Source organism: Xenopus laevis, chromosome 4S (genome assembly GCF_017654675.1).
Source record: "Xenopus laevis strain J_2021 chromosome 4S, Xenopus_laevis_v10.1, whole genome shotgun sequence".
Classification (NCBI taxonomy): domain Eukaryota; kingdom Metazoa; phylum Chordata; class Amphibia; order Anura; family Pipidae; genus Xenopus; species Xenopus laevis.
In genome coordinates, this window is record NC_054378.1 from 15,673,391 (window position 1) to 15,700,261 (window position 26,871).

General features: G+C 42.0%; 1 protein-coding gene across 1 annotated transcript; it reads left to right on the forward strand.

Annotated features, from left to right (window-relative positions):
- cd44.S (CD44 molecule (Indian blood group) S homeolog) lies at nucleotides 1-26,567 on the forward strand. Its single transcript, XM_018260263.2, has 8 exons — nucleotides 1-311; nucleotides 11,813-11,972; nucleotides 14,675-14,811; nucleotides 15,378-15,467; nucleotides 16,021-16,515; nucleotides 19,555-19,659; nucleotides 21,072-21,150; nucleotides 23,935-26,567. The coding sequence occupies exons 1-8, from the start codon at nucleotides 110-112 to the stop codon at nucleotides 24,140-24,142; spliced, it is 1,476 nt and encodes a 491-aa protein (XP_018115752.1). The 5' UTR covers nucleotides 1-109; the 3' UTR covers nucleotides 24,143-26,567.
- The last annotated feature ends 304 nt before the right edge of the window (nucleotides 26,568-26,871 follow it).

A 26,871-nucleotide genomic window follows, 5' to 3' on the forward strand; every position in this document is an offset into this window, starting at 1 on the left:
TACAAGTTTCCACTGAGCGACTCTCTCTGCCTGCAGCACAGATGGGGATGCATGAAACTCTGCCTTCTTCTGAGAGTCTGGACTCAGTATTCTGTCTGTCTCTCCCTCTATGGGTGTGACTCCTGACTCCCTCCCAGACTATGACACAACTTTTCAGTTCCTTTTGAATAAGTGCAGCAAAGTTGCACGCTTCTTTGCACAGCGACTTCCTCAGGAGCCTCTTGTCCCAGGTCTGCGGAGCACAATGGCCCCACTGCTGTGGATTGTTACTGGATTCTGCTGCCTGCTGAGTGTGTGCCACGCGCGTACAGGTAAGGTCAATGTGGACTTTAATCTCCCCAGGACCCCTGGGTATTTCTGTTTAATGGACACTATCCCTTTAATTGTGTTATTCCTCCCCCCCTGTAGATTGTAAGCTCAGTTTTGCAGGGTCTTCTTTGACGTGTGCAGCCTCCTCTTGTACTGCACTGCACTATATGGTGCTGCTTTATAAATACATATTAAAATTTATAATAAGAATAAGAATAATAATGATTGTAAGAACCAGTGGAAGAGTTTTGAAGTTCACAGCCCATCTATTAAATGTCCCCAGGGGATGTAGCAGCAGCTCTCAGCCTGAGACCCCTATAGAAAGATAAATATACCAGAGGGTTAAACAGAAGCACCATTATGTATATCCTTATCTGATTTCCGCTGCTGATTCTGGATATAAAGGGACTGAGCTGGGTTGATGCTGCGGTGCAGCCAACTCACAATGCCATTCCTTTTTGGGCATTTCTGAGGCTCTCGGTTTCCATAAACATTGTCAATTTTTTTTAAATAAAGGCATTGCCTGGAGTATTTAACCCTGTCAGAAAGAAGGTGGGCTGCAGAAGTTACTGAGCTATAGCAGTGCAGGCGGCAGCATGACATAGGGTTTCCATAAAGGGACAGAGAACTGACGGAAAAGGTGCAAAATAGAAACTGCAATGAATGAGCCCCATGCTGTGTATCTCTATGTGCCGGGGCAATCAGCAGCTGCAATGGAATTAAGGGCCATTATTTCTGATCATCATTAAGACTTCCCTGATATAAATACCTAGTTCTGCCTGCGTCCCTCCAGCTGCTGAAACGCATATGCAAAGGCTGCCGAGGGATTCTGGGAAATGCAGCACAGAACATCCCTTATTGTCCTCTCACAATGTTATTTGTTTCTCTGACCCCGTTTATTCTAAAGTAGAGGATACATGGAACTGCCTTTGCCGCTGTGCCATATTAGAGATATGGGCTGCATATAACATGTGATTGTGCTGGCAGATAGAGTAGACAGTTTCAAGAAAGGGTTGCAGTCATGGAATGCTTTTATTGGCATTAAAAAAAGACATTAAAGGTATTAATGGAGGTGCCTTTTTTCAGCCTTGTCTACTATGTGAGGCTATTGGGAATCCTGCTGCACATGGGGGATGGATGGGGGGAACTTAATGTATAACCGTTGGAATAATCAGTAAAATAGGCTTAACTACTGCAGGCACGTGCCCCTTCACATGTTCCTGCAAGGCAGGGGTTAAGGTGCTTGTGGGTCCCCTGTTTTCAGCCCAGAGTGGGTTATCCCTATGTGCTAAGGGGGCCTGTGGTTGGGGGATGTTTTGGTTGGAACAGAGTCTCATTGTAGTGCCGGATTCCTTAAGGTGGCAGGAATCAATTACACCAGCCAGGGGGATCTTTTTATCAGAGTCCTGGGAATGGTGGCACCAGCGCTGGACACATTTACAAGCCCCACTCACAGAATGACTTATTAGCCCTTTATTTTACACTGCAGGCTGCACTGCTTTCTGCCATATACTCAACTCAAAGATTCAACTGTAGGTGACATGAAAATCATGAAAACAAATGCCCCCTTTACCGCCCCCCCTCCAACTGGGCAACATAAAATAAAAAAGGGCTTTGGGGTCGTTCCAAAAGCAGCGAATGTTCTCAGTCTGGAACAAATGGGCTGTAGCATTAAACTATTTACAAGGGGTGGGGTGGGACATTGACAGATGACCCCCTGACTCCAGAGCTGACCCCAGATATCTGCAGTCCATTTTAGGCAATAAATAGCCAGGCCCACAAGATTCAGCCCAGGATCCCTGTTGTTTTTTGTTTTGATTATGAAAATATTTTGCCCCTGGAAAGGCACCAAGTTTTCCAACTGTCCCACCGCCCCACCACCCCACCTCCAAAATGGTTCCAGCCATCTCATGGTCAGAAGCAGCCCCTCTATGTCATCAGAAGGATAAATTCACTGTTGCATTGTGGGAGTGGCACACTGTTTGGGGGAGCTCTAATACACCAGGGTTTGGGAATGGCTGGCATCTCTTCCACAATTGTAAATGATTTGTAATTATTATAATGGCGCCCCTCTGCTCCTTATACGGGAGTATTGCCATTGCCGCAGGCACATTGGGTACTCAAATGAGCACATTACACTCTGTTTTCCTAATAATTTAGTGCCAGGGAGTAACAGCAGGGGCACCGGAGCTCCAGGCTGCAGGGGGCCCATGAGTAGAGGGAGCCCAGTGGGTGTGTTGACTTACGCCCCCGTTTCAAAGGTACTTGTGTCAATAAACATTCCTTTATAGTTGTGCCAAAATGCTGCTGGCTTCTGCTTATGTGTTTATCTCTGGGGGTGTATTTGGACCATTTGGTTCCCCTATGTTAGATATCAGTGAGTTGTGCTGCTGGGAGGGATGATTGTGATTGGAGAATCCTCTAGCATCTGTAATTATGATTCGGGGGCCCACATAGGGGAGCTAGGGGCATGTATGGGTAGGGTTTTTATGACTGTTATATTAATAGGAGGGGAAATATAGAACTGTGCCAACTGGAGGGCCGCTCCTTATTTCAGTTGTTCTGGGGTCCCTTTTTGTTGCCTGCCTGCAACCATGGCCTTTCTTTTCTTCGCCCTGCCATGGGCAGTGCCTTTTCCATTTAAAGCAACAGGCAGCGACAGCAGGTGGGCAAGACAGGCCAATGTGCCACCTACTCTCCCCTATGGTCCTGCAGCATTCTGGGATAAATATCCTAGACTTTTCCCATCAAACTTTCCTATAGTAGGGTTCTCTTAGGGTAACGGCAGAGTCCCAATGTTTTGCTGCCCAACATGAGTCGAAATCAGGGGTCCCTAAATATTGAGAGTTGCCCCTCCATTGACCATAATGGCAATCACATAGACCCAAAATTGCCAGTTAGTTATTGCTTGGCAACACCTGCATACCTGGCAGCAATGGTACGGGCAGAAACACGCTGAGAATCTCCCCGTGAGCCATTTCCCTTAACCCCTTTCTAACAGAGGGCATGTGCTGGCACACAGTAGTAATGTAGGGGGTTCTTAAACAATACAATATTATTTTCCTTTTTAAATCATTTTCTTGTCTGTGCAACGGTTGCAGAGTTTCTCGCTAGCTGGATCACGTTGATCCGACTCAGTCAGATCCCACTCTTGGTGTTTTACCCATGAATATAGCAACCAATAAGGCGTTTGCTTTCATAACTCTGTTTGCACTAGAATGAGTTAAGCTAAGAGCTGATTGGTCGTTACAGTTTAAAGGGCCAGGGCAAACATTTATTTATGTATAACTCTTATAGTCTTTGGATTAGAGTATCGGGGACAGATTATATACAATTAATCATTAGTGGTTAGTGTTAACCCCAAACATAGAAGCAGATATGTCTAACTGTGGGGGCACATGCTGGTATTTTTTTCAAAACCCACCAACTGGGTGGTCAGGGCACCTGGAGGTCACTGTGCACTGATGACATTTTCTGGCAGATGCAGGTCTCTGTGTTGTAAATCTGCAGGAAAATCTTCTGCAATGGTAGAGATTTCCCCAGGTACAGCTGAATTGTACATTCTGATTGGCTGGGAAGAGCCCTTGTAAAGATGCACCGACTCTGTCATTCCTTTGTTATTAAGGTGTGTTTGTTATTAAGCATTTAAAGCTCCTTAGAAAGGGCAAACTGTCAGTTTTTCCGGAGAGCTCTTTAAAGGGGTTGTTCACCTTTAAATTAACTTTTAGCATGACATAGAGAGGGATATCTTGAGACAATATGCAATTGGTTTTCATTTTTTATTATTTGTGGATTTTGAGTTATTTAGTTTTTTATTCAGCAGCTCTCCAGTTGGCAGTTTCAGCCATCTTGTTGCTAGGGTTCAACTTACACTAGCAACCATGCCCTGATTTGAATAAGAGACTGGAATATGAATAGGAGAGGCTTGAATATAAAGAGCAATAAAAAGTAACAATAACAATACAATTGTAGCCTTACAGAGCACTTGTTTTTTAAATGGGGTCAGTGACCCCCATTTGAAAGCTGGAAAGAGCCAGGAGAAGAAGGCAAATAATTCAAAAACGATACAAAATAAAAAATAATGACCAATTGAAAAGTTGCTTTGAGTTAGCCATTCTATGACATACTGAAATTTAACTCACAGGTGAAGCACCCCTTTAGCTATATGCAGATGTATTTTGTCCCAAGTTTCAAGATTGACGTTTGCTTTCAGCCTCTTATTTTATTGAGACGGGTGGTAACTATTATTGCTGATTTGCCCCCAGCGCAGAAGATTTCCCCGAATCATCCTGCTTAGCTCAGAAACCATATTTGCAGATTGTCCTGGATGAATGCAGCAGTCAAAGGTGTCGCCATCTTGGTGTCGGAGTTGATGCTGTAACTCTATCTGTGCCACATGGTCAGCAGCTGTCGTCTGCACGGCCCATGTGCTTCCCAGATGCCAACAACTGACACTTTGCACTAGGACTGCCTTTATACTTACTGGAATACAGAGTGCTTCGGGTTGCCATTAATTAGAATAAAATTCATTTTGTACATAATTATCGCACAATAATAGCAGCTATTGTTACTATAGAGACCTTCTATTTATATCTGATTAACTTTAAAATTATGTCTAAATGTAGCACCTGGCTTTATAATTGTATACATATGTATTACATACAGGTGCCTCTATAAGTCAGACAGCCTGTATACGTGATACTGGGGCCCAGCAGTGACCCCCTTATACTTATCTGTGCCCCCTGCTGGCACTTCCAGCATTTACTCATTCATTCTGCTGATGCCACATTGCAATGGAACAGAGTTTTCCATTGTTGTAAACTACTTGTCATAGAGACACCCATGTGTAATAAACATAAAACACCCATATAATCTTCCTCAATTCACAATTTATATAATTACATTACATTACATAGAGACATTAATGTAGCACAGAACATTACATATAATTAGCACATTTCTTTTATTCCACAGTCACACTCCCTTCCCATTATTATTCCACTGTTACTATAGGCACCATCTCTCCCTACTATACCTGCTATCCCACAGTCACACTCCCTTCCCAGAGACTATTATCCACTGTTACTATAGGCACCATCTCTCCCTACTATACCTGCTATCCCACAGTCACACTCCCTTCCCAGAGACTATTATCCACTGTTACTATAGGCACCATCTCTCCCTACTATACCTGCTATCCCACAGTCACACTCCCTTCCCAGAGACTATTATCCACTGTTACTATAGACCACCATCTCTCCCTACTATACCTGCTATCCCACAGTCACACTCCCTTCCCAGAGACTATTATCCACTGTTACTATAGACACCATCTCTCCCTACTATACCTGCTATCCCACAGTCACACTCCCTTCCCAGAGACTATTATCCACTGTTACTATAGGCACCATCTCTCCCTACTATACCTGCTATCCCACAGTCACACTTCCTTCCCAGAGACTATTATCCCACTGTTACTATAGACACCATCTCTCCCTACTATACCTGCTATCCCACAGTCACACTTCCTTCCCAGAGACTATTATCCCACTGTTACTATAGGCACCATCTCTCCCTACTATACCTGCTATCCCACAGTCACACTCCCTTCCCAGAGACTATTATCCCACTGTTACTATAGGCACCATCTCTCCCTACTATACCTGCTATCCCACAGTCACTCTCCCTTCCCAGAGACTATTATCCCACTGTTACTATAGGCACCATCTCTCCCTACTATACCTGCTATCCCACAGTTACACTCCCTTACTAGAGGCCTATTTATCCCTTTTACCTTGTGGTGCATTGATGAACTTTCCTACATTCTATACAGTGCCCTGGACATTGTCCCCTTCATAAGTAGGGCTCAACTAGAAGTAAATGAATGAGGCCGACTCTATTCCATCTCAGGATGGCTGGTAGCATCTAGCTCCCAATTCCAGCTCCTGTTTTTAGCAGCCACACCTCGTTGTGATTATAAAGTTTCCCTGTGAAGTCTCCAAGAGGGACAAGAGCCGACACATCCCACATTCTGACAAATGGAATCTCCTCTGTGTTTTTCATGTTGGATATTTATGTAAAAGCTTTTTGTTTATATCCCAGATTTGCAATTATAGACATAAAACCGACCTCTTTCCGGCAAACACATGAGAGCCAAACAGCGATGTCTGTCTGTAGCCTCTAACTAACAGCAAGGCATGAATTAATTAAAGGGAAAGTAAAACCTGATCACACGTAAATGATCTTAATATAACAAATATGTCTGCATTAGAACTATTAGGATGATTTTGTGATGGTGCAGGTGCAAGTACTGGAGCCCTCAGTGAGAGCAGCATGTGCATTTGTTTCATTCAAAGACTCCAGCCAGGCAGGGGTTAACACAAGCAGTACATATAGCAGGAAGTCGCTACCTCTGCTACATCCGCTATCAGGCTCACCGCACTTAGAGTGCTGATAATCATCTGGTTTCAGCAGTTACTCATTGCTCCTCCTCAGACAGAGAATGGTGGCATCACCAGGTTGGTGCCTTGGGAGCTTTATGTGGTCTCTTTGGGCTCACTCTTTGACCACAAGCCAGGCTGAAGTGACTGGCATCTGTATAACCCTTCCCACAGGCAACCAATGTGGTCACAGATCGTGGTTGGTGGCAAAGAGTTTTGTAATGACAGTTGGCAGATTTCTGACTACTGCCACTCTCTTCTATTGGGAATAACTCATAATTGGGTTGCTTTGTACTCAGGACAGAGAGAAACATTGTGCCATGGGTTATGATTGGAGGAGGTGAAGGTTTTTAGCCTGGGCTCCTGGACTGCCCCATTCACTCTCTTCCCTGCCCCCAATTTTCCTTCTGTCCTGTGTATAACTTCTATATTTTCTGTGCTCCCTTATGGTTTACTAACTCCCATGTCTTCCATGATGCTCCCTGACCTCCTCTTTACCCTTTTCTTTCTTTCTTTCTTTCTTTCTTTCTTTCTTTCTTTCTTTCTTTCTTTCTTTCTTTCTTTCTTTCTTTCGCCCAACTCAGCACCCAATGTCAAATTCTCTTTTGCGCTCAGATCTTTATTAGGCCAAATAGGAAAATTTGTATGGGCCTCCATTCTCTCTGTGAGCTCCCTTGGGAAACAATATATTAAGTGCCAATGACATATTTATTATGTAACAATTGATATTCCGAGCACCGACATCCTGACATTGACCTAACTCGCAGTTCTCCAGGAGTTGTCACAACTCTCTACATGCTTTAGGTTTTATTTCAACAATAGCTGTAATGATAATGGCTATAAATCCCTTTGGTAGGGCAAGATGACTACAGTAAAGCAAGGTGGCTACATTAGGACAAGATAGAAACAGTGGGACAAGTAGAGACAGTAGGACAATATAGATACAATAGGACAAGATGGAGACAGTAGGACAGTTGCATCACTTCAAAATATGTTGGAGCTCTAAAAATACTGTACATGTTAATAATAATAATAATAATAATAATAATAATAGGGCAAGATGGAGACAGTAGAACAATATGGAGACAGTAGGGAAAAATACAGTAGGGCAAGATGAAAATGGTAGGATAAGAGTGGAAACAAAATTGCAAAATGAGGAATGCATGGCAACAAGCCCAAACCTTTTATCTCTTTTTGAAAAACACATACCACCAACAGCTAGTGGCTGGATGGGGTTATATTGGGGTAAATAAAAGTCTACTTTTACCCTTGTTGTCCCCCACCACTTAAGACAACCCTGGAGTTGAGACTATGATACAGCATATTTTCTCATATATTCCCACTCTCTTGTCTCTGAGTATCCAACTTATAGTATAATGTCTTTTATTCTTTTGGGGGTAATATAGATTAAAAAAAATAATTTCCTTCAAAAGACTAAGCTAAGTCTAAAACTGATGACCTGAGATCTGTGCTATCCTAACATGAGCAGCATAGCAACAGTCTCCAAGCAGATGTGCTCATAACAATGAAGAGGAGCAGTCCGCCCCGCCAGCTCATCATGTAGAATGGGGAAATAGTCTGTCTCAAGCACAAATTATATTTAGATCACTTTAAAAGGTACATTGATTTTGCATGAGAACCAATCCCTTTCATACTTTCCCTGCCTGCCCTGGCAATTTAGCCCAAATTTGGTTGATAGAGTTCCTTATCAAAAAAAAACTAGAGGTGAGCGGCACTGCCAGCCGTTAATCAGTGACCCTGTGCTAATGAGCGAACAAGTAATTACATAATATCCCCAGTGTTCCACATGATCATAACTTTAATTGCTCCATCTCTCTCATTAGTATAAACATCCCAGACTTACATAATCAGCTGAGATGGTTGGTCGGATCTGTGGGCAGATCATGGGAATTTCCCAGGATGCCTCTTTTTCTAATTTCTCATTTTGTGGACAGTTGGGTTAACTTAAATTAGATCTATCATGGGTTTATTGAGGCTTGAAATTTTCCAGAGGTCCCAGAATGTGTGGTGAACCTCCCTAAATAGGTTAAGTGAAGTAGGAGAGAAGAAGGGAAGACCTCAAATGGTTTCTGAGAGACAAACCAAAGAACCAACCTCAACTTGAGGCTCAGTGGCCCTTTACAAGCTTCTGGGCTCAAGGGCCACAACACTGACCTCACAACTGAGATTTTCCTCACTAGTGCTAAAATGTTAGTGGTTTAATATTAGTTATAGGAAATCTGGGATTAATGCTGATTTGCCATACTGGTACTATAACAACGTGGCGGATGCAAGTTTATATGTGACCTCACTCTATATTGTATCCAAAAAGAGAAATTTGAACCCACCCACATCTCTGCTTTATTGTTAGTTAGACAGAGACCTTTATATAGATTGTTCACACTACATTATATGATACATTAGGCTCATTTTTTTCAGTTTGCATTTGGTTGCACTTCCCTTTTTCACCCCGTAAGGCCCGTGAGTCACAGACAAATCTGGAATATGACCTCACCGTCGAGCAGCAGCTGCCATGACTTAGTGATACAGTAGGATTCCATTGTAATGGAACGGAGGAGCAGACAAAAGGATCCCACGAGGTTTCCTCCTCCCTGCGAATATTGAGGAATATCTGGAAGGCTGTGATACTCAGGAAGGGATTCCTTTACATTTTATTTTTACTGCTGGTCTCCAACACTGGGAGGTGGGACCATTAGGGCCTCTTTTATGCTTCAGACTTCATCTGGTCATTTATAGGATGACTTAGACTGCCAACTAAGCTACTCCTGACCTGAGTCAGCAGCATACTTTCACTTTTATAGGGCCACGATGCTTCCTTGACTTATGTTTGAACAAGAACTAGTCAGATATAGATTGGAAAGAATGGAAATCAGGTCATTGTTGTAGACTTGTCTGCAGAAGCCCAATATATTGACGCAGGAGACAAGCAATTGCCCATTTTATTTCCCCACAATGGCTTGGCATAGACAGAATGGTCTTAAAAGGTAACTAGTAGAATTAAGTCAAAGGCAACTGGAAAACGTTTCACCACTCATCCGAGTGGCTTCTTCAGTTCCACTGAAGTGGTAGGGAAATTCCCCGGAATTTGAAACCTTGAGGGTAGTTAAAGGAGAAGGAAAGGCTTCTTACACTTGGGTGTGCCAAATGTTAGGCACCCCCAAGTGTTTGTATTTACGTTGAAACCCCAGGCCGGTGCTCCTATCAGCAGAAAATTGCACCGGCCAGGGGTTCCTCCAGTGAGCACCACGGAGAGCTTCTCTTCTGCCCTTCTCTTTCTTGGTGCAGCTGTACATGCGCAGTAACACAAAAAGCATAACTTTGACTAAAAAGTCGCCTATGCACTTTTACTGCGCATGCGTTTCCCCCGGGAAAGTTGAAGACAGAAGAAGCCTGAAGAGGATCAATCCTTGGTGCTCTCTAGAATAACCCGGGCCGCTGCAGTTTTCTGCTGATAGGAGCACCAGCTCTGGGTTTCAGGTAAGTAAATACAATCACTTGGGGGTGCCTAACCCCCAAATGCAAGATGACTTTCCTTCTCCTTTAAGTCACAGACATCCAATGACAATGGTTCCATTGAACTTCAGTAAGGTGTTGGCTAAAACTCACAGATGTGAGTAAATTCATTGAGGCAGGTGTTAATCCTTCAATGTACATGACTGGAAGTGTGAATTGTTGTGAAGGATGTCAAAGCAGCATTGTATGTTGATGATAAAATGTTGTTGCAGGCCCCCTTCTCCATTCAGGGATGGTTTTTCCACTTTGGCATAGCTGGTCTCTTTCACACCTCTTTTAAACCATCTGTCCTCTCTATCCAAAATGTGCACATTGTTGTCCTCAAAGGAATTTCCTTGAGATGTAAATAGACTGCTGAGTCTAGTCCTGAGGAGTTAGCCCTTCTATGTTGGGCTATTCTCCCCAATGTATAGATCAGAGCACTCCTCACTAAACTGGACAGCATAGACCACATTGCTTTGTGTAGGGTCTTTAGGGTGCACAAACTTCTGTCTTAGGGTGTTGCTGGGTTTGAAATACACAGGAATGTGATGTTTCTTGAAAATCCTCCTAAGTTTTTCAGATGTTTCGGACACATATGGGATGACTGTGGTGCTTTTCCTGCTAAGCTCTTCCCATGTTACTTGGTTGGTCTTTTTGCTTGGCTTAGATTTTGTTTTGATAAAGGCCTAGTCTAGGTAACCACCAGGGCCGGATTTACATAGCGGGTGCCACTAGGCCCGCTGTTGTTTGTCGCCTCTTGTCCTCTACCTTTTATTTACTAAAATTTTTATCATTGGGACCAGACGGGGTTGGCGCAGTGGAAATTTAAAAAAACTATTGTATCTCCTGTGCATCACCAGTGTTTCTGAACCAATGGGTGAGGTTGGGCAACATGTCGCCCCCTAAAATCCTGCCACCTTAGGCCCGGCATTGGAGGCCTCTCCACAAATCCGGGCCTGGTAACCACAAGTTTTCAGAGCTCCTTTCAGATGTAGATATTCTTTCTTTTTTTTCCTCTTTTGCGCTGATTGCCACAATTCAAGCCCGATGGTGTAACGTTCTTACAACCCCTTACTACTTCAGTGGAACTGAAGAAGCCACTCAGATGAGTGGTGACATGTTTTCCAGTTGCCTTCTACTAGTTACCTTTTAAGACCATTCTGTCTATGCCAAGCCATTGTGGGGAAATAAAATGGGCAATTACTTGTCTCCTGGGTCAACATTTTGGGCTTCTGCAGACAAGTCTACAACAATGGCCTGATTTCCATTCTTTCCAATCTATATCTGACTAGTTCTTGTTCAAACATAAAAAAACCCTAAATGTCCAGTTGCTCTTGACTTAATTCTACTAGATACTGTATATCATGACCTGGATATATGAGAATCTTCATAGACATATGGTCTTGAAAGGGTTCTCAGACATGTGACTGAGCTCCCTCTACTTGTGATAGACATAGGTAGATACTACAATGGGCAGGAACTAGTAACACAGATGGAGATGGCATCATGGTTTTGACCAAACTTCTTCGATTTGCTGTCTGTTTCAGTTATCAGCTGCCGCTTCAAAGGGGTTTTCCACGTGGAAAAGTACGATCGATATTCACTGAATCAGGAAGATGCCATAAAGCTCTGCAGGGACCTCAACAGCACCATTGCTAATTACAAACAACTGGAGATCGCCTTGGATTTTGGCTTTGAAACCTGCAGGTAAAATATACCATCTGTACAGTCTGATCATGCGCAGAACAGAGAGGGGGATTTGCTTTCCCCCTTATATAGTCATTTGTTATGTAGAGACAAAATGATCTTGCGTTTGTGTAAACCAGAGCCTAAAGGAGAAATTAATCCAAAATGGGTAAAAAAAATCATAACTTTTTGTTGCTTTTGAGTTTTATTTTGATTTTGATTTGTTTGATGTAAAAATACAGTTCTTACCAGAAGAAAATCTAATGTGAAAGAAGGTTTTAACATAGCAAGTTGGAATGGAAATCGAAACTCACAAGTCCATTAAGCAGAACCCTTCCAAAACCCTCAACAATTTGATCCAGAGGAAGCCACCACCCCCAACCCCCACCAGGCCAGCCGCCAATTTAACCTCGGCAGAGGGGAACAATGAATTCTTTTACTGATCCTAAATTGGCATGCAGGTGTTTAACCCCTTAGCGATTGTAGAATGTAAATAGTTTCTGGAATTCTTCAAGCTCCAGTGTCAATTTATAGGATACAAGCGCCAGTCATTGTAAAGAAATGTACATCTTTTTATTACTAAAAAAAGAGTAGATCACATTTCTCTTAAATAAAATGCAGACAGTGGTATTCTGAGACAACTTGCAATTGGTCTTACTTTTTGTGGTTTTTGAATTATTTTGTGTTTTTTTTCTCAGCACCCATGTGTTTTGGCATTTCTACAGCTATTTGGTTGCTAGGGTAGTAATTACCCTAGTAACCACTAAGAGATGGTTGGAATGAGAGACTGGAAGATGAAAAGGAGAGGGCTCGAAAGATAATGAATAAAAAAGTAACAGTAACATTGTAGCCTCAGAGTAAAGCCTACCTCCCAACATTCTGGAAATAGAAAGAGGCACAAAAAGATTTGCTGTGCGGATTGCAGCAATTTTTATGACCACACCCATTTTTGTGACCACACCCCCTAATCACATGTTAATTTTACAATATTTGGCAGGTCATGAAAGTTTGAACACATTTCTTTGATTTTTATGTGCTATTACAGTGTTGCTAATGAAGGTTAATTGCCCTTTAAGCTGTGAGTCTAATTTCTCCCAAGAGACCTGCTTATCTTAAATTGTTACAAAACTATCTATTGTGGACTCTCTGCCAAATGCCAATTAAGTTAGAAACCTTGTATATTTTTCTGGCTGTTCAGTGAAGGAGATCAAAGAGAAAGTCGGGACATTTCAGTAACAATCTGGGAATGCGGGTTGAGCTGTCAAAATTGGAACTGTCCTGCGAGAAAGGGGACAGTTGGGAGGTATGGAAGTTAGTTCAAGAGTTGGAAAGAGGTGAATAATTAAAATAAACTATGAAAAAATGAGGAGCGATTGAAAAGTTGTTGAGTCATGTTTTGTCTGGTACCTGTATATTTTAATAGAATAAAATTTGGGCAGGGTTTATGGATGATCACTGAATGTAACTGGGTGTGACCAGATGGATTCAGGGTGTGGTCTAACACATATGTATTTTGCAGCGAGGGATGCTGGGAGCTATAAATACACTGATTGTTGGAGTAGGAATTGTGAGCTTTCTATATTAGGCCAACCAGGGTGGGCGAGAAGCAAAGCGTGCTGTAGCTTATAGACATCATAGAATAACTAGAAAATTGGATGGGATGGAGGTTCTGAAGAGATGAGAGAGATCTGACCCCCCTCCAGCTTCTATTAAACATGAAAGGGTTTGTAGCCTCTGATTTTAGTGTTTCAATGGAAAACTGTAAATGTGTTGCTTATTTTGTATGGGGGAGAATTCCGTCTCAATCATTGTTTATAGGAAAGATCAATGGCATCCCAACATCTGAGGCTTCCCTGGTTCCTTTTATTCCCAGAAGAAAGAGAAGATGACATTGTTTGCTTAATGATCTAAATGAACGGCCCTGATTCATATGTTTCCATTGTTATGTCAAATGTCATTACTGGAACTGCACTCGTCCGTGGCCCACAAATCCCACTATTTTGCTTTCTTTGTACACATCAGTGCACATCTGAGTATACGTACGTATTAATGAGGATATTAGGGGAGGCCTATTGTCCTGCAGTTACAACACCACCTTGCCTTACTGTTTTAACAATCCCTCAGCTAAAGCTCCTTCCCCTGACACCATCTAGCTTTACTATATACATATCTAGAACTAACACAGCAAAATCATTTTAGCGCCCCCCTAAAATTTGGGAATGGACCCACAAACGTACAACTTCTTATTAGTCAGTCAGTTCCCTACTGAGTCCCCTAAACAGCTTGGGTTCCCCAGCAGTTACAGGATCTGCCTCCCCTCTATACCCCTGCACCTGGACCTGCCCCACCCAATGGGCAATTAGTGGATGTAAATTTTGCCCCAGTTACACTACTGTCCTCCAGACCAAGTCAGCAGCTTATTGGCCAATGTATAGGAGACACCCCGACTGCCTGATCAATATCTGGCTGAAAAGTAGGCAGTTATGTATGACGTAGGTTGGAACCCTTTGATGCAGCCCTTATTCCATGTATAGGGTTGTATTTGGATCCAATGTTGACCCAAGGGCCAAACAATCAGATGGGCCAAATTCAAAGTCAAAGATCTGGAATGCAGTGTATAGCTTTACTGCATCACATGCTTGTTTGGTAATGAACAGCAGTAGGTGTTCCCAACCAATTAACATGTAATGGGTAAGTGTTGCCTTTCTGCCTCTGTTCTGTAGGTATGGCTGGATTGACGACCGTGTAGTGATACCACGAATCAAACCAAATTCCATATGTGCTGCCAATTACACTGGCATCTTCACCCTTGGCTCTAACGAATCCCTGCGCTTCGATGCCTACTGCTTCAATGCCTCAGGTCAGTAACAGTAATATGGCAGCTCCAATTGAGCTCCATTAAAGTCAAAGGCTGTATGGGGTGGGGGGCTGGTGAGTTAGGGAGTTAGACAAGGCATCTACTGATGCATCATGCAACTAGACCTATTGATTGCCAGACACAAAATGGAAAGAATGTCTATTGTCAGAGGAGAGGCTGCAGGTGAAGAAACTGTTCTGTGGTTTCCGATGAGTCTTTTATTCTTACTTGGCCTTTAATTCATCCGGAACCAGCTGCCGCTTCTGATTCTCATCATGGAATGATGCATCCTGGGTCCCGCTGCCACTGTCAATGTCAATGTGTACCTAGATTACTGTATATGCAATTGTTGGAGTGTTTCACGTCTCTCCAATTGGGTTCTTCTTAGTGGAGATCCAATAATCTGAATATATTCTTTATGTTCATTATTCATTTCATTTAAAGGGCGGTGCTAAATTGTAGCTATTTGTACCTGTGTCCTGGGTGGTTCCCTGAATGATCACCAAATGAGTCCTAACCTGGCACCATCAGTGACACTCTCACCTTGTTTTTCTTTTTCCTTTTTAAAGAGACGGAAGACAAGTCCTGTGACCCTGTTCTCTTCCTCAATGAAACCGATTTGTCTCATAAAACGATTGACTCTTATGATCCAACTTTAGGTAAGTCAGCCGGGGGAACTTTCCTATATGTTATTACTGGATCCACTAGCGGGAGGTTTCGGTCTTCATAAGGGAGGTTGAAATGTTCTGTATTTCTTAGTAGACCATAGGGCTCAATTACAAGCGCAAGTGCAATGTGCAAAATTTCCCCCCAACAATTACAGTATAATTACCACCAGCTTGAAGGAGGTGGTAACTTTAGGGTTGCCCTGAGTCAACTGACATACTTGTGCATGATTTGGAAATGGAGGCTGGTTGGACACACCCTTTGTGAAGACCAAGCTGATTATTTTGACGCAAGTACCTTTAACAAATTTTGTCATGGTGCTCAATGACTATATTCATATTTACTCAACCACCACTTGGCTATGGTGGAAAGTGAGCCTTTGTGGTGTCTATGTTGTCTCAAAAAAGGAGCTTTAGATGACAATGATATATGCTGGCGACTCTCATGGCTCACATTCCTTATTAAATGGCTCCTTTAAAATATGTGTTTCCAGGGACATTGCTGTGTCCCTTTACCTCAACTATCACATCTATATCTTTGTTCTAGATACTCAAAACCCTTTTCGAATCCAGAATTCTGACAAAAATGGATACCTGGGAGACTCTGTTACTGATCCAGGCCCTGCCATGATCACACCAGATTCTGGGCAGGATTGGGGTGAAACTCAAGGAACCCCTGACCCAGATGATGACCATTATTCTACAAAGGAAGATGGTTCTGATTCCACAGAACAACCCAGTGAACATGGAATTGATCATTCAGGGTATATCCCAGACCATCACTATCCCATAGAAGAAAAGGATCCTGAACTACATAAATCTGATACAGAACCTACAACCAAAACTTTTTATCATGGTGATGACTTTGAACATGATAGGCATCCAAGTCATCATGGAGGACATCACGATACAGAAACAGATTATACCAGGCCAGATGACGAAAGCAGTATGGAGCCCGATAGCTATCCAGGAGAGGTCCCATCTGTCACTGATTCTTTCCTTGTCCCAGAAGAAGAATTTGATGACCACCTTTATGACCATGGTATGTTGGCTTCTGAAGATTCTATAAAAGTAGGTCTCTGTTTAGATGATTCCCTGCACATAGTTCAGAATTCGTTATTAGCTTATCTGCTGTGATCTTCCCAAACTGAACATTAAATATCCTTGTTCAGCACCCTCACTTATGACTGTATCTATATATTTGGGAAATAATAATCAATACTCAGGCTTGGCTGATTGGTAGCAGTTCAGCAAGAGGAATCATTTCTTAACAACTACTGTTAACTGATAGATTCTGCATTCTGCCACTAGGCGAAATTAGCCTCACATAAAATGCTTTAGTTAAATCCTTGGAAGATGGCATTGTTGCAAAGACTGTAGACATTACTGAAATGGTCCCTCTTAGTATTAATACTACTCCTTTCTATTGCAACTACAATACAGTGGAGCATAATATCTACAAGAATTCTTGGCAGTCTATAACAGATTAGAGAGACCTGCAGCAGCTGCTGTACTTCCAGACTGCCAGACTACTGCTTAGGCAAGCTCTTCAAAATCTCCATAAAATTCATACCTAGCAGCCTGGATTTCTTTCTACCAAGCCAGAAATCTATAGTTCATCATCCTTTGGGTGTACACGCATAGTGAGCGTTTGAAAGAGCGTTTTCATGGGTCTTTCTATAAATAAAGTCAACACGGTTAGGGAAATATACAGTGTAATATTCTTTGCATGTAAAACCCAGGAGAGGTCATATAATCCAGTCTCTCAGGTCATAACAGCAAAAACATCTGTAAAAGGAATGAACATCTTACTAGGAAAACTGATTAAGAACAGGAAGCAGGTAAAGCCTTCCTATAATACTCACAGGGTTCCTCTAACAATATAAGCCAGAACTTCCCAGATGGTGATTTTAGATTTATTGGGTGGGGGATGGCAAAACTTTAGAGGATCTGTAAAAACTTGCAATATTATCAGTGACATGTTTCCCTGACCTCTTACCTTGTTAAAAATAAGGAAGATGCAAATGAATACAGCATTGTATCCCTATCACTGCCACATGGGTGAGATGCTTGCCATGCCCTTTCTTTCTTGCTGGAATGTTTTTACATTTTTATGAGTAGCCATAAAAAAGTCTGAGAAACATTGATATGACTGATGAAATCCAGAGTCACTCAGCATTTATTGTGTTTGATTCTATATGAATGATGGGCAACCTTCAAAAGGCACGTGCAAATCAATAGTTGCTATAGGTAAGAAGTGTGGGAGATAAAAGGCAGAGTAGGGAAAGAAGGTGATAATAAGTCTGGATGGAGACAACAGGGTAAAATGGTGATGGTAGGAGAAGATGAAGACATTAAACAAGACGGATATAGTAGGATACTATAGTGACAGTAAGTCTAGATGGAGACAACAGGGTAAGATGGTGATGGTAGGAGAAAATGAAGACATTAAGCAAGAAGGAGATAGTAGGGTAAGATGGTGACAGTACGTCTAGATGGAGACAATAGGGTAAGATGGTGATGGTAGGAAAATATGAAGACATTAAACAGGACAGATATAGTAGGGTAAGATGGTGACAGTAAGTTTAGATGGAGACAAAAGGGTAAGATGGTGATGGTAGGAGAAGATGAAGACATTAAGCAAGAAGGAGATAGTAGGGTAAGATGGTGACAGTAAGTCTAGATGGAGACAACAGGGAATGATGGTGATGGTAGGAAAATATGAAGACATTAAACAGGACAGATATAGTAGGGTAAGATGGTGACAGTAAGTCTAGATGGAGACAACAGGGTAAGATGGTGATGGTAGGAGAAGATGAAGACATTAAGCAAGAAGGAGATAGTAGGGTAAGATGGTGACAGTAAGTCTAGATGGAGACAACAGGGAATGATGGTGATGGTTGGAAATAGGAAGACATTAAACAAGAGGGATATACTGTAGTAGGGTAATATGGTGTAAGTAAGTCTAGATGGAGACAACAGGGTAAGATGGTGATGGTAGGAGAAGATGAAGTCATTAAAGGAACAGTAACTCCAAAAATGTAATGTTTTTCTTAAAATGAATGAAAATGTAATGTACTGTTTCCCTGCACTGGTAAAACCAATGCATTTGCTTTAGAAACACAACTGTTGCTGCTGTGTAACCACGGGGCAGACATACATAGGAGATAACAGACAGGTTCTGAAAAAATCCATTGAATACTACAGAGCTTATCTGTTATCTGCTGTGTATCCTGTGCCTTTTCTCCTTTTTCCAGCTTGAATGGCTGCCCCCATAGCTACACAGCAGCTTGTTTATAAAAGGTATTAGTCTTTCTAAAGCAAACAGATCAGTTTTACCAGTACAGCTCAACAGTACAGTGCTACGCAATATGTTGGCGCTATATAAATACATGTTAATAATAATAATAATAATAACAGTACATTATATTTTCTTTACTAAAAACACTTTCATTTTTTGGAATTACTGTTCCTTTAAGCAAGATGGAGGTAGCAGGGAAAGATGGTGACAGTAAGTCTAGACGGAGACAACAGGGTATGATGGTGATGGTAGGAGAAGATGAAGACATAAAGCAAGAAGGAGATAGTAGGGAAAGATGGTGACAGTAAGTCTAGATGGAGACAACAGGGTAATGGTGATAGTAGGAGAAGCTGAAGACAGTAAGCAAGAAGATATATAAGGGTAAGATGGTGAGAGTAGGACAATATTGAGATAGTTGGGGATGTTGAAAGTAGAACAAGATGAAGACAGAAGGGCAAGATAGTTATAGTACAATAATCTGGTGACAATAAAACAAAACAGGAATAGTTCAGCAAAATGGTAATATTAGAATAAGGCAGGAGACAGTAAAAAAAGCAAGATGGAAATACACACCAAGATGGTAATAGTATCAGAAGATGGCCTGAGTAGGACAAGATGTTAGGAGAAGATGTAACAGTAGGACAAGAAGACAGTGAGGTAACATGGCGATAGTATGACAAGATAGTGACATTATGACAAAGTGGCTACAATTGAACTCCTGTAGAAATCCTGTAGTATGCTTTTATGTGCAAATTGTATTTGTGGTTACTTATTCTATAGATGGAGAACATGGAAAGAAGGGAAGAACTTTTAACCACGATCCATCATCTGAGAATGCTATGGTCGAAAATCAACCCAAACAGAGAAGAGGAGCTAGAGTTCCTGGTGGGTGTTTGTGTGCTCTATGTTCATGTTATGCAAGTGAATCCAGAGAGATAGACCACAAATCAGGGTAATAGTTAAAGGCACATTTAGTGAAGAAGGGTCAGTCTCTGTCAACACAGCCAAGTTTAGGAATCCCAGCCTGAGAAAATACTTTGTATAATTGTTTATGAAATGCAACTACAAGTAGGAAACATGCACGAGATTTGGTTACAGTTCAATGTAGGGCTGAGACCTTGGGGTTTAAAACTGGGACTGAAATGTTCAAAATGCAGACTTGACCCCCCCCAACAATCCTTACCACTGAGCCCCCCTCCAGTTCCATCTTAATGGGATGTATTCTTTACCGACATTCACTGGAAGACAGTGTATCACCCAATTGCGCCCTTTGCAGCCTGTCATTATGGGCTTGGATAGAAATTAGATGCACCTCAAGGCTTGTTATCACAAGTGTTCTGCAACCCCTTGGCCATGAAAATCCACATGATTCTAGATACCTTCCAGATATTAGGGCAATAGTCGTACAAGATTAAAGTAAAGCTAAAGATTGAGATTGTTCAACATTCACATCAGTCCTTTCCCTAGAGGACTCCAAAGTTCAATATTTGAGATATCTGCTATATTTGAAATGTAGGAGATCAGTGGAAAACCCAAAGGACAACCATGTAGACAGAGGTCAGAATCAACCTCAGGACCCCAGCAGTGCAAGGCAGCAGTGCTCCATATTACATGTTCCTCCATTGGTCTTCAGTGATATATTTTGGTTAGAGCTATTTACAGTCATCAGGTTCTCCACCCCATTTAAAACCCATCGAGATTTAGGTCTGTGAAGAAGGCAGAGGCAGTACTGGGCCTGAGGGTGAGGCTGTGCTCATTATATAGTGCTCATTATTTCACATTAAACAAACTGGTGATTTCAGGGAGAGGCAGGTTGCAGCCAAAAAACTATGGATGATCTACTTTAACTTTTAACAAAGAGGGTGAGATAAAGTAAAATAAAGTTGGGGATGGTTAGAGGTCGCCCCAAACAAAGACACCCACATAAAAGGGCAGATATGTATTTGGATAGGTAACAGCAGGGCAATACTAATGGAGGGATGCTCTATTGCAAAGAATTACCTTGAGGTTTTAAAAAAGGGAAATACCTGTTACCTGAGCAGATAAAGTGTCAAGGGTCCAAATGCCCTCCGAACAGGTTTGAGTCAACAACTCTACAAGGCAATTATAAATGCACCTCTGGATCAAATGCCTTGGCCACAAACTTTCAGACTCATGAACCTTAATGAGCAACCAATCATAGGCAGAAAATACAAGCGGAACATATGGTGTTCATGGATTGGTCTCAGGTTCATGATGAATGTAGGGATTTTGCCTTCCAATTATTCAACTATCCATGTCTTTCTTCCTCTTTCTAGACTGGTTAATTGTGTTGGTGGCTCTCGTGGCTCTGGGACTGATATTGTCTGTCTGTCTTGCAATCAATACCCGCAGACTGTAAGTACCACTACTTATAACACTAAAGACCATCCTTCATGGTGTGTATTGAAAATGCTACATCAGTTGACCAAGGTTGCTGGGAGTTGTGACCATATAAGGCTGCAGGCTGAGTTATACAGGGAACTCTGAGTATCACTCATGTATTACAAGGCATAATGTACCCCCTACTGTAAATGATAAGGATATTGGGAACCGAGGACTTAATTGGATATATTGGAATTAATGGGTCATGTGAAAATAGGGACATTCTGTACAGATTTTATAAGACATGCTATTAATACAAAAAAACGTACTCCTGCAAAGCACCCCCCCCCCCAGACATGACTGTTCTGCACTCCATCTTTTAAATATGTAGGAATATTGCAAAATATTCTTTCCCAAAGGAACAGAGTCCAGCTCCCTCCTCTCCATTCCACAGAGCAGGAATGCATTTCAGTGTCGGCATGGATCCATGGATTCTTCCCATCTGGAATGAGTAAAATGCCCAGTTTCTGGCCCTGATGAGAAACATCCCTTTCTACCACTGCATTAGGAAGCTCTGAAAGCAGAGTTTTTTTCCCCTTTAAGCTGGAGGAAGTGAGCTTGGGAGTGTCCCGAATTCGATTATCAGTGCCTATTAGTATAATGTGTAGCTACCAGCTCTGCTCCTGAACTGGCACAGTTCCAAGAAAAATCCAAGCTGTAGGACATCTGTACAACTGTCAGCTAACCGTCGGCAAGATAATCATCCTGTCCCTGTATAATGAAGACCCTCCCTCTTACAAATGGAAAATAAACCCCCAGAATAATATAGTTGTCAAAGGAAATACAATTCTAAGCAACTTTGCAATGTTCCATGGTTTTGGTTCTAAATGTATGGCGGGAGCAATATCTGTCTGTCTCTTGCCGTTCTCTGTACTCACTGCTGGTTCTGACTATAAATAAAAGTAGCAAAAACCAGCCCTCAGGGGCGTAACTACAGAGGAAGCAGACCCTGAGGCTGCAGGTATAGGGAGGAATAGGGGGCCCCATGAGGCCCTAATTAATGAGCAATTTTTGAGCAATATTGGTAATAACCTCAGGATATGTTGGGGACCCTAAAATTAATTTGCTGTGGGGCTCAGTTACATCTATAGTTAAGCCACGGCTGACAGCCCACTATGTGGGGGGCTCAGGAAAATCACCCCTTTTTGCACCAAACTTTTAGCTGATCCCATTATAGCAGACAAGGTTGAAAAAAGACACAATTCCATCAAGCACAACAAACAGTGAAGGAATGCTCCCTGTATGCATAAACCTAGCGCCCTGATATTTCACTGTCTATTTAAGGCAAAGTAAACAGCAGTTAAACCCTCCATATAAACAGGGTATGTTTTCCCTTTAACGTTAATGTTCCCGTTAAAGCAGACAAGTTGAAAGGTTTCCTTGTGGAATGTATTTGGCTTTGCAGGAGGAATAAGGCCGGTATTATGTGACAGGCAGTTAAACATCTGTCTTTCATTTGCACATAAAGAGGGTCTTGGGGGGATCGAGATCTAATGCAACAAGAAGATTTTTTATGTCTAAAAAGCAGGAATTGATCTCAGAGCCGAGTTCAGCTTTCCCTTCCTTACTCCTTCCAATCCCAAATCCTGTTTGCTCTCACTTTCCCCACAGTTCAGCGGTGAAGCAAAATGGAATATTCAGGAGTGATTGGCATGTGTGACTGCCTGCGGGAGAGATTTAGTTTAAACAAGAGGGCAGGGACAAGCAAATTCTCCATTAAAAAATTCAAGGGGTTGTGCACCTTTAAATTAACTGTTAGTATGGTGTAGAGAGGGATATTCTGAGACAATTTGCAATGAACTTTCATTTTTTATTATTTGTGGTTTTTGAGTTATTTAGCTTTTTATTCAGCTGCTCTCCAGTTTGCCATTTCAGCAATCTGGTTGCCAGGGTCAAAGTGATCCACCCCTTTAACTGAACTTTTCTGTCCAAAAGCTAATTATTCTAAAGCTATACAGTACATAGCTTTTGGACAGAAAATTTCAGTTGGTTTTGGTTGGCCTTAGCGGTGGTGGGTTGAAGGGGCCCATTCTTTTATGGGTTTTATTTTATGTATCCAGTTACTAAACTACAACTCCCACAACTCTCTGACATGCCTACGTACTGGTTATTCCCCTAGTAGCCCCACTTCATGCAGTATAGTGGGCGTCCCTAAATTTTTCTACCCATGAGCAAAAGTCTGATAAAAAAAAGAGTTGGGGAGCAACGCAAGCATGAGAATTGTTTCTGGGTGGTGCAAAAAAGTGCTATGGTTGGCCATTTGGTAGCCCTATGTGGACTGACAGCAAATAGGAGGCTCTGTTGGGTTTATATGCAACCAAAACTTGTCTCCAAGCCAGGAATTCAAAAATAAGCACCTGCTTTGAGGCCACTGGGAGCAACATCCAAGTGGTTGGTGAGCAACAAGTTGCTCGTGAGCCTCTGGTTGGGAATCACTGCTGTAGAGGATCCCATTAGAAGAAGACCTCATCAGCATGTCGGTCAGTCCTCTTGGCCATCAGTTAGTTCAACCTGGCATGTGGGTTGGCTAGGTCAGGCAGAGATCCGCTCATTTGGTGACCTTGTCAAACAATCAGACTTCTAAGAGGTAGTAGCTAGTTAACTTGCCCAACGTATTTGGTCTAAGGGAGAAAACCAGAGCATATACACAGCAAGAACATACTCCATGCTAATAATGATTTGGTCATATTTGAAACTACGACCCCAGGCATAGTATGTTAACCCTGGCTAACCCTTGTTTTTTTGTCCTCTCCAAAGGTGTGGGCAAAAGAAGAAATTGGTAATAAATGGAAACAAGAATAGACTGGAAGACGGGGAGATTATGGAGCAAAATGGAGACAACATCAAGTCGCAAGAGATGGTACAACTCGTTTCCCAAGAGCACACAGTCGACCAAGACAGTCCAATGATTCAAGAAGATATCAAGAGGAACGACAAGGATGTAGACATGAAAATTGGAGTCTAGCATCTCCAAAACCAATGAACAAACTCTGTTGAACAACTAAGACTGAATGTAGAGTTATAAGGAGCCATGGACCGCTTCATAAGGATCCCATACTGCTTCTGTATGTCAAAATCTTATAAGTGAGGCAGCCAAACAGAATAACAGCTTTCAGGCTGTTCCATGACAGCAGACACTTTCCAATGCTCTTCTCCTGTATGGAATCTTATCTTAGGGGCTCTGGTGTTGGTGATATGAGGAAAATGAAGTACTAAAAGACCAGGGATGTCCAAACAACTCACTAAGAATCATGTAGCAAGAAAATAGACCTCTGTATCATCTTCATCTGCTGAGATCATCACCTTGGGTCCTGGAGATCAAAGCACTTTGTCAAGATGATACAGTGGAAACATTGGACAGTAATCAACACACGGCAGTGACTAACTGCATTTTGCATTTCTTTGACATGTATTTATAGCTCTGTGACATCCGTGGATAATGACCCAAGAAGTATCTCACTATGTACCCAAATCTACTTGAGTTGGCCCAAGTTTTGGGAAGTATTTGAGTCAGCTTCTATAATCTCAAAACACCGTTATACTGAGATAAGTTCCAAACAATACATGGTCTTTTTAGTTATACCCTTCCTTCCTCAAAAATGTTACAATTGTTCTGACAGAGGAACGGTAAACCAACTACTGGGTCAGAATTACAGGGCTGAAAAAAATTAATCTGCCAATTTAAAAATGGTCATTCTATAACCCAAAATCCCCAGACTATGAGGAAGCCCCCAAAGCAGTTGATGAAGGGGCCCAGGCTGAAGGTTAGGATAAAACATAGTGTGTGTGTTACCAGATCAAGACATTGGGGTCCCTTTAAGAATTTCTTTTTGTATAGATTCTATTTAAGTTGGCTAACTGTATATATATATATAACAACCTGATTCCTACTCACGGGTTGGGTGTCAGTTTCAATGAACAAGAGAAGAAGCATTGGATCTTAAAATATCCCAAGCTTTGATGAGTTGCTCTGGCACTGCTTGGCTGGAATAGACTTTCATAACTGAGGAGCTTCAGAGGAGTCTCGTACTGTGTATATTCTGGGGATATGTTAGTGCTGAGAATTTCAGACACTGCCTGGTGTAGACGAATGTATGTTGTGACCGTTCACTCCCAAAGAGTTCTCATTGATCAGGGCCTCTGGTTGGAATGGCGTTAGAGTGAAGACATCAAGCAGATACAGGGTGTTCTTTGTCTATATAGAACTTCCAAGGGCTTAAATTTAATGTATGGAAGATATTTTATTTTGTGTGTCATTGTTAGAGGAGAGGAACTGGGGCAAAGGGTGACTAGGTTTTAACAGGATAACCCTTAATTTCATGGTGAAGGGGGTTTAATCCCAATCTGTTAGGGTTACTAGCACAATTCTGGTCTCTGAACAACAGTCAAAGCTAAGGTTGACGGATTACTGGTTTAATTGGGGAGGCTAGGGGCTTCTGATATCCTTTAAAGGTTCGATCTGATTGGGTGCTCTCTTACCAACTAATTGTCCAATGTGACATGGTGACTGGCAAGCCAAAAGGTTATTAATGCAAACTGCAGGGGTTGCTAGGAGATCCTTGCAGTGGCCTTCAGAAGTGGATCAAACCTGCTATACATGGTCTGAATGATAGGATTAAGGACTGTTTATCCATGTTGGTGATTTCCCTCAATCCATAGACTTTCCAGACGCTTCTCCTGGTCGCATTATTGGGGAGACACGTCAGTCTTGTAGATGGGACCCATTGAAGACCTACCAGATAGCGGTGATTTGCATCATTATAGGTCAACTTTGGAAAACACTGACACACTTTGGAGCATTTATTTTTGCTAACAATCCCCCTGTTAAACATGTGATCTGGTGGGCAGGAGCCTGATGCAGGGCCAGTTTATTTAAATTAATATTAAAATTGCAGAAGAAGAACAATTCATGTACAGGACATGAGCACAATCGTGATTACATGTGGGTCGGGATATCTGTGGAACACAATTTCATGAGGAAATACCCCAATAATAAAAAAACACATGATCTACACTATAAAGTAGTACTGAATATCTGTCCTGTCGACACCGTCTTTTCTGAACAGGAGGTCCTGATGCAGAATAGCTTTTGGGTACAGACTCTTTATAGCAAAAGGCTCTTAATGGGGCAGTGAACATTTATACACTATAAGCCAAGTTTCACTTCACACAATGAAACCACCTCTGTCCGTGTGCAGGAAACCTCTGCCTTCAATCACTTTTATTGCCTGTTTTTTTCTTGCTATAATGTCAATTTTATTGCATTTTTGATTCATGAGTATTGACATACGCCCAGTGTGATGACTCTCCCCAGCGACTCAGAGTTCTGTAATTATCAGGCGATTTCATTGAATGAAAGAATAAAGAGCCGGTGTTACAATACAGTAAAATGAGAGAATGTTGGACTATTCACTCATACAGATGTTTTCATACTGTAAAATAACTCAGCCTTCAATTCTGTGTCGGCTGTTTCAAGCAGGATAGTTTAAGATGCATGTCACTGGTGTTTGACTTCCTACTGGGATTTTTCTTTTGCTTTCTCTGCGTTTATGTCCTGCTTTATGGCTGAGATTCTAGCTATCTGTATAACAGAGCATTCTGTTCCAGTGGCTGTACAGATCCAAGCTGATCCCCTTTGGAAGCAGCAGTCCTGCCCTGCTTTATGGCAGCTGAGATTCTAGCTATTTGTATAAC

Excerpts from the sequence above, each read along its gene's own strand:
- cd44.S (XM_018260263.2), top strand. The coding sequence starts at position 110 with ATGGGTGTGACTCCTGACTCCCTCCCAGACTATGACACAACTTTTCAG. Across the intron at positions 16,516-19,554 it reads TGACCACCTTTATGACCATG|ATGGAGAACATGGAAAGAAG; the intron begins GTATGTTGGCTT and ends CTTATTCTATAG. Across the intron at positions 21,151-23,934 it reads GCAATCAATACCCGCAGACT|GTGTGGGCAAAAGAAGAAAT; the intron begins GTAAGTACCACT and ends TCCTCTCCAAAG.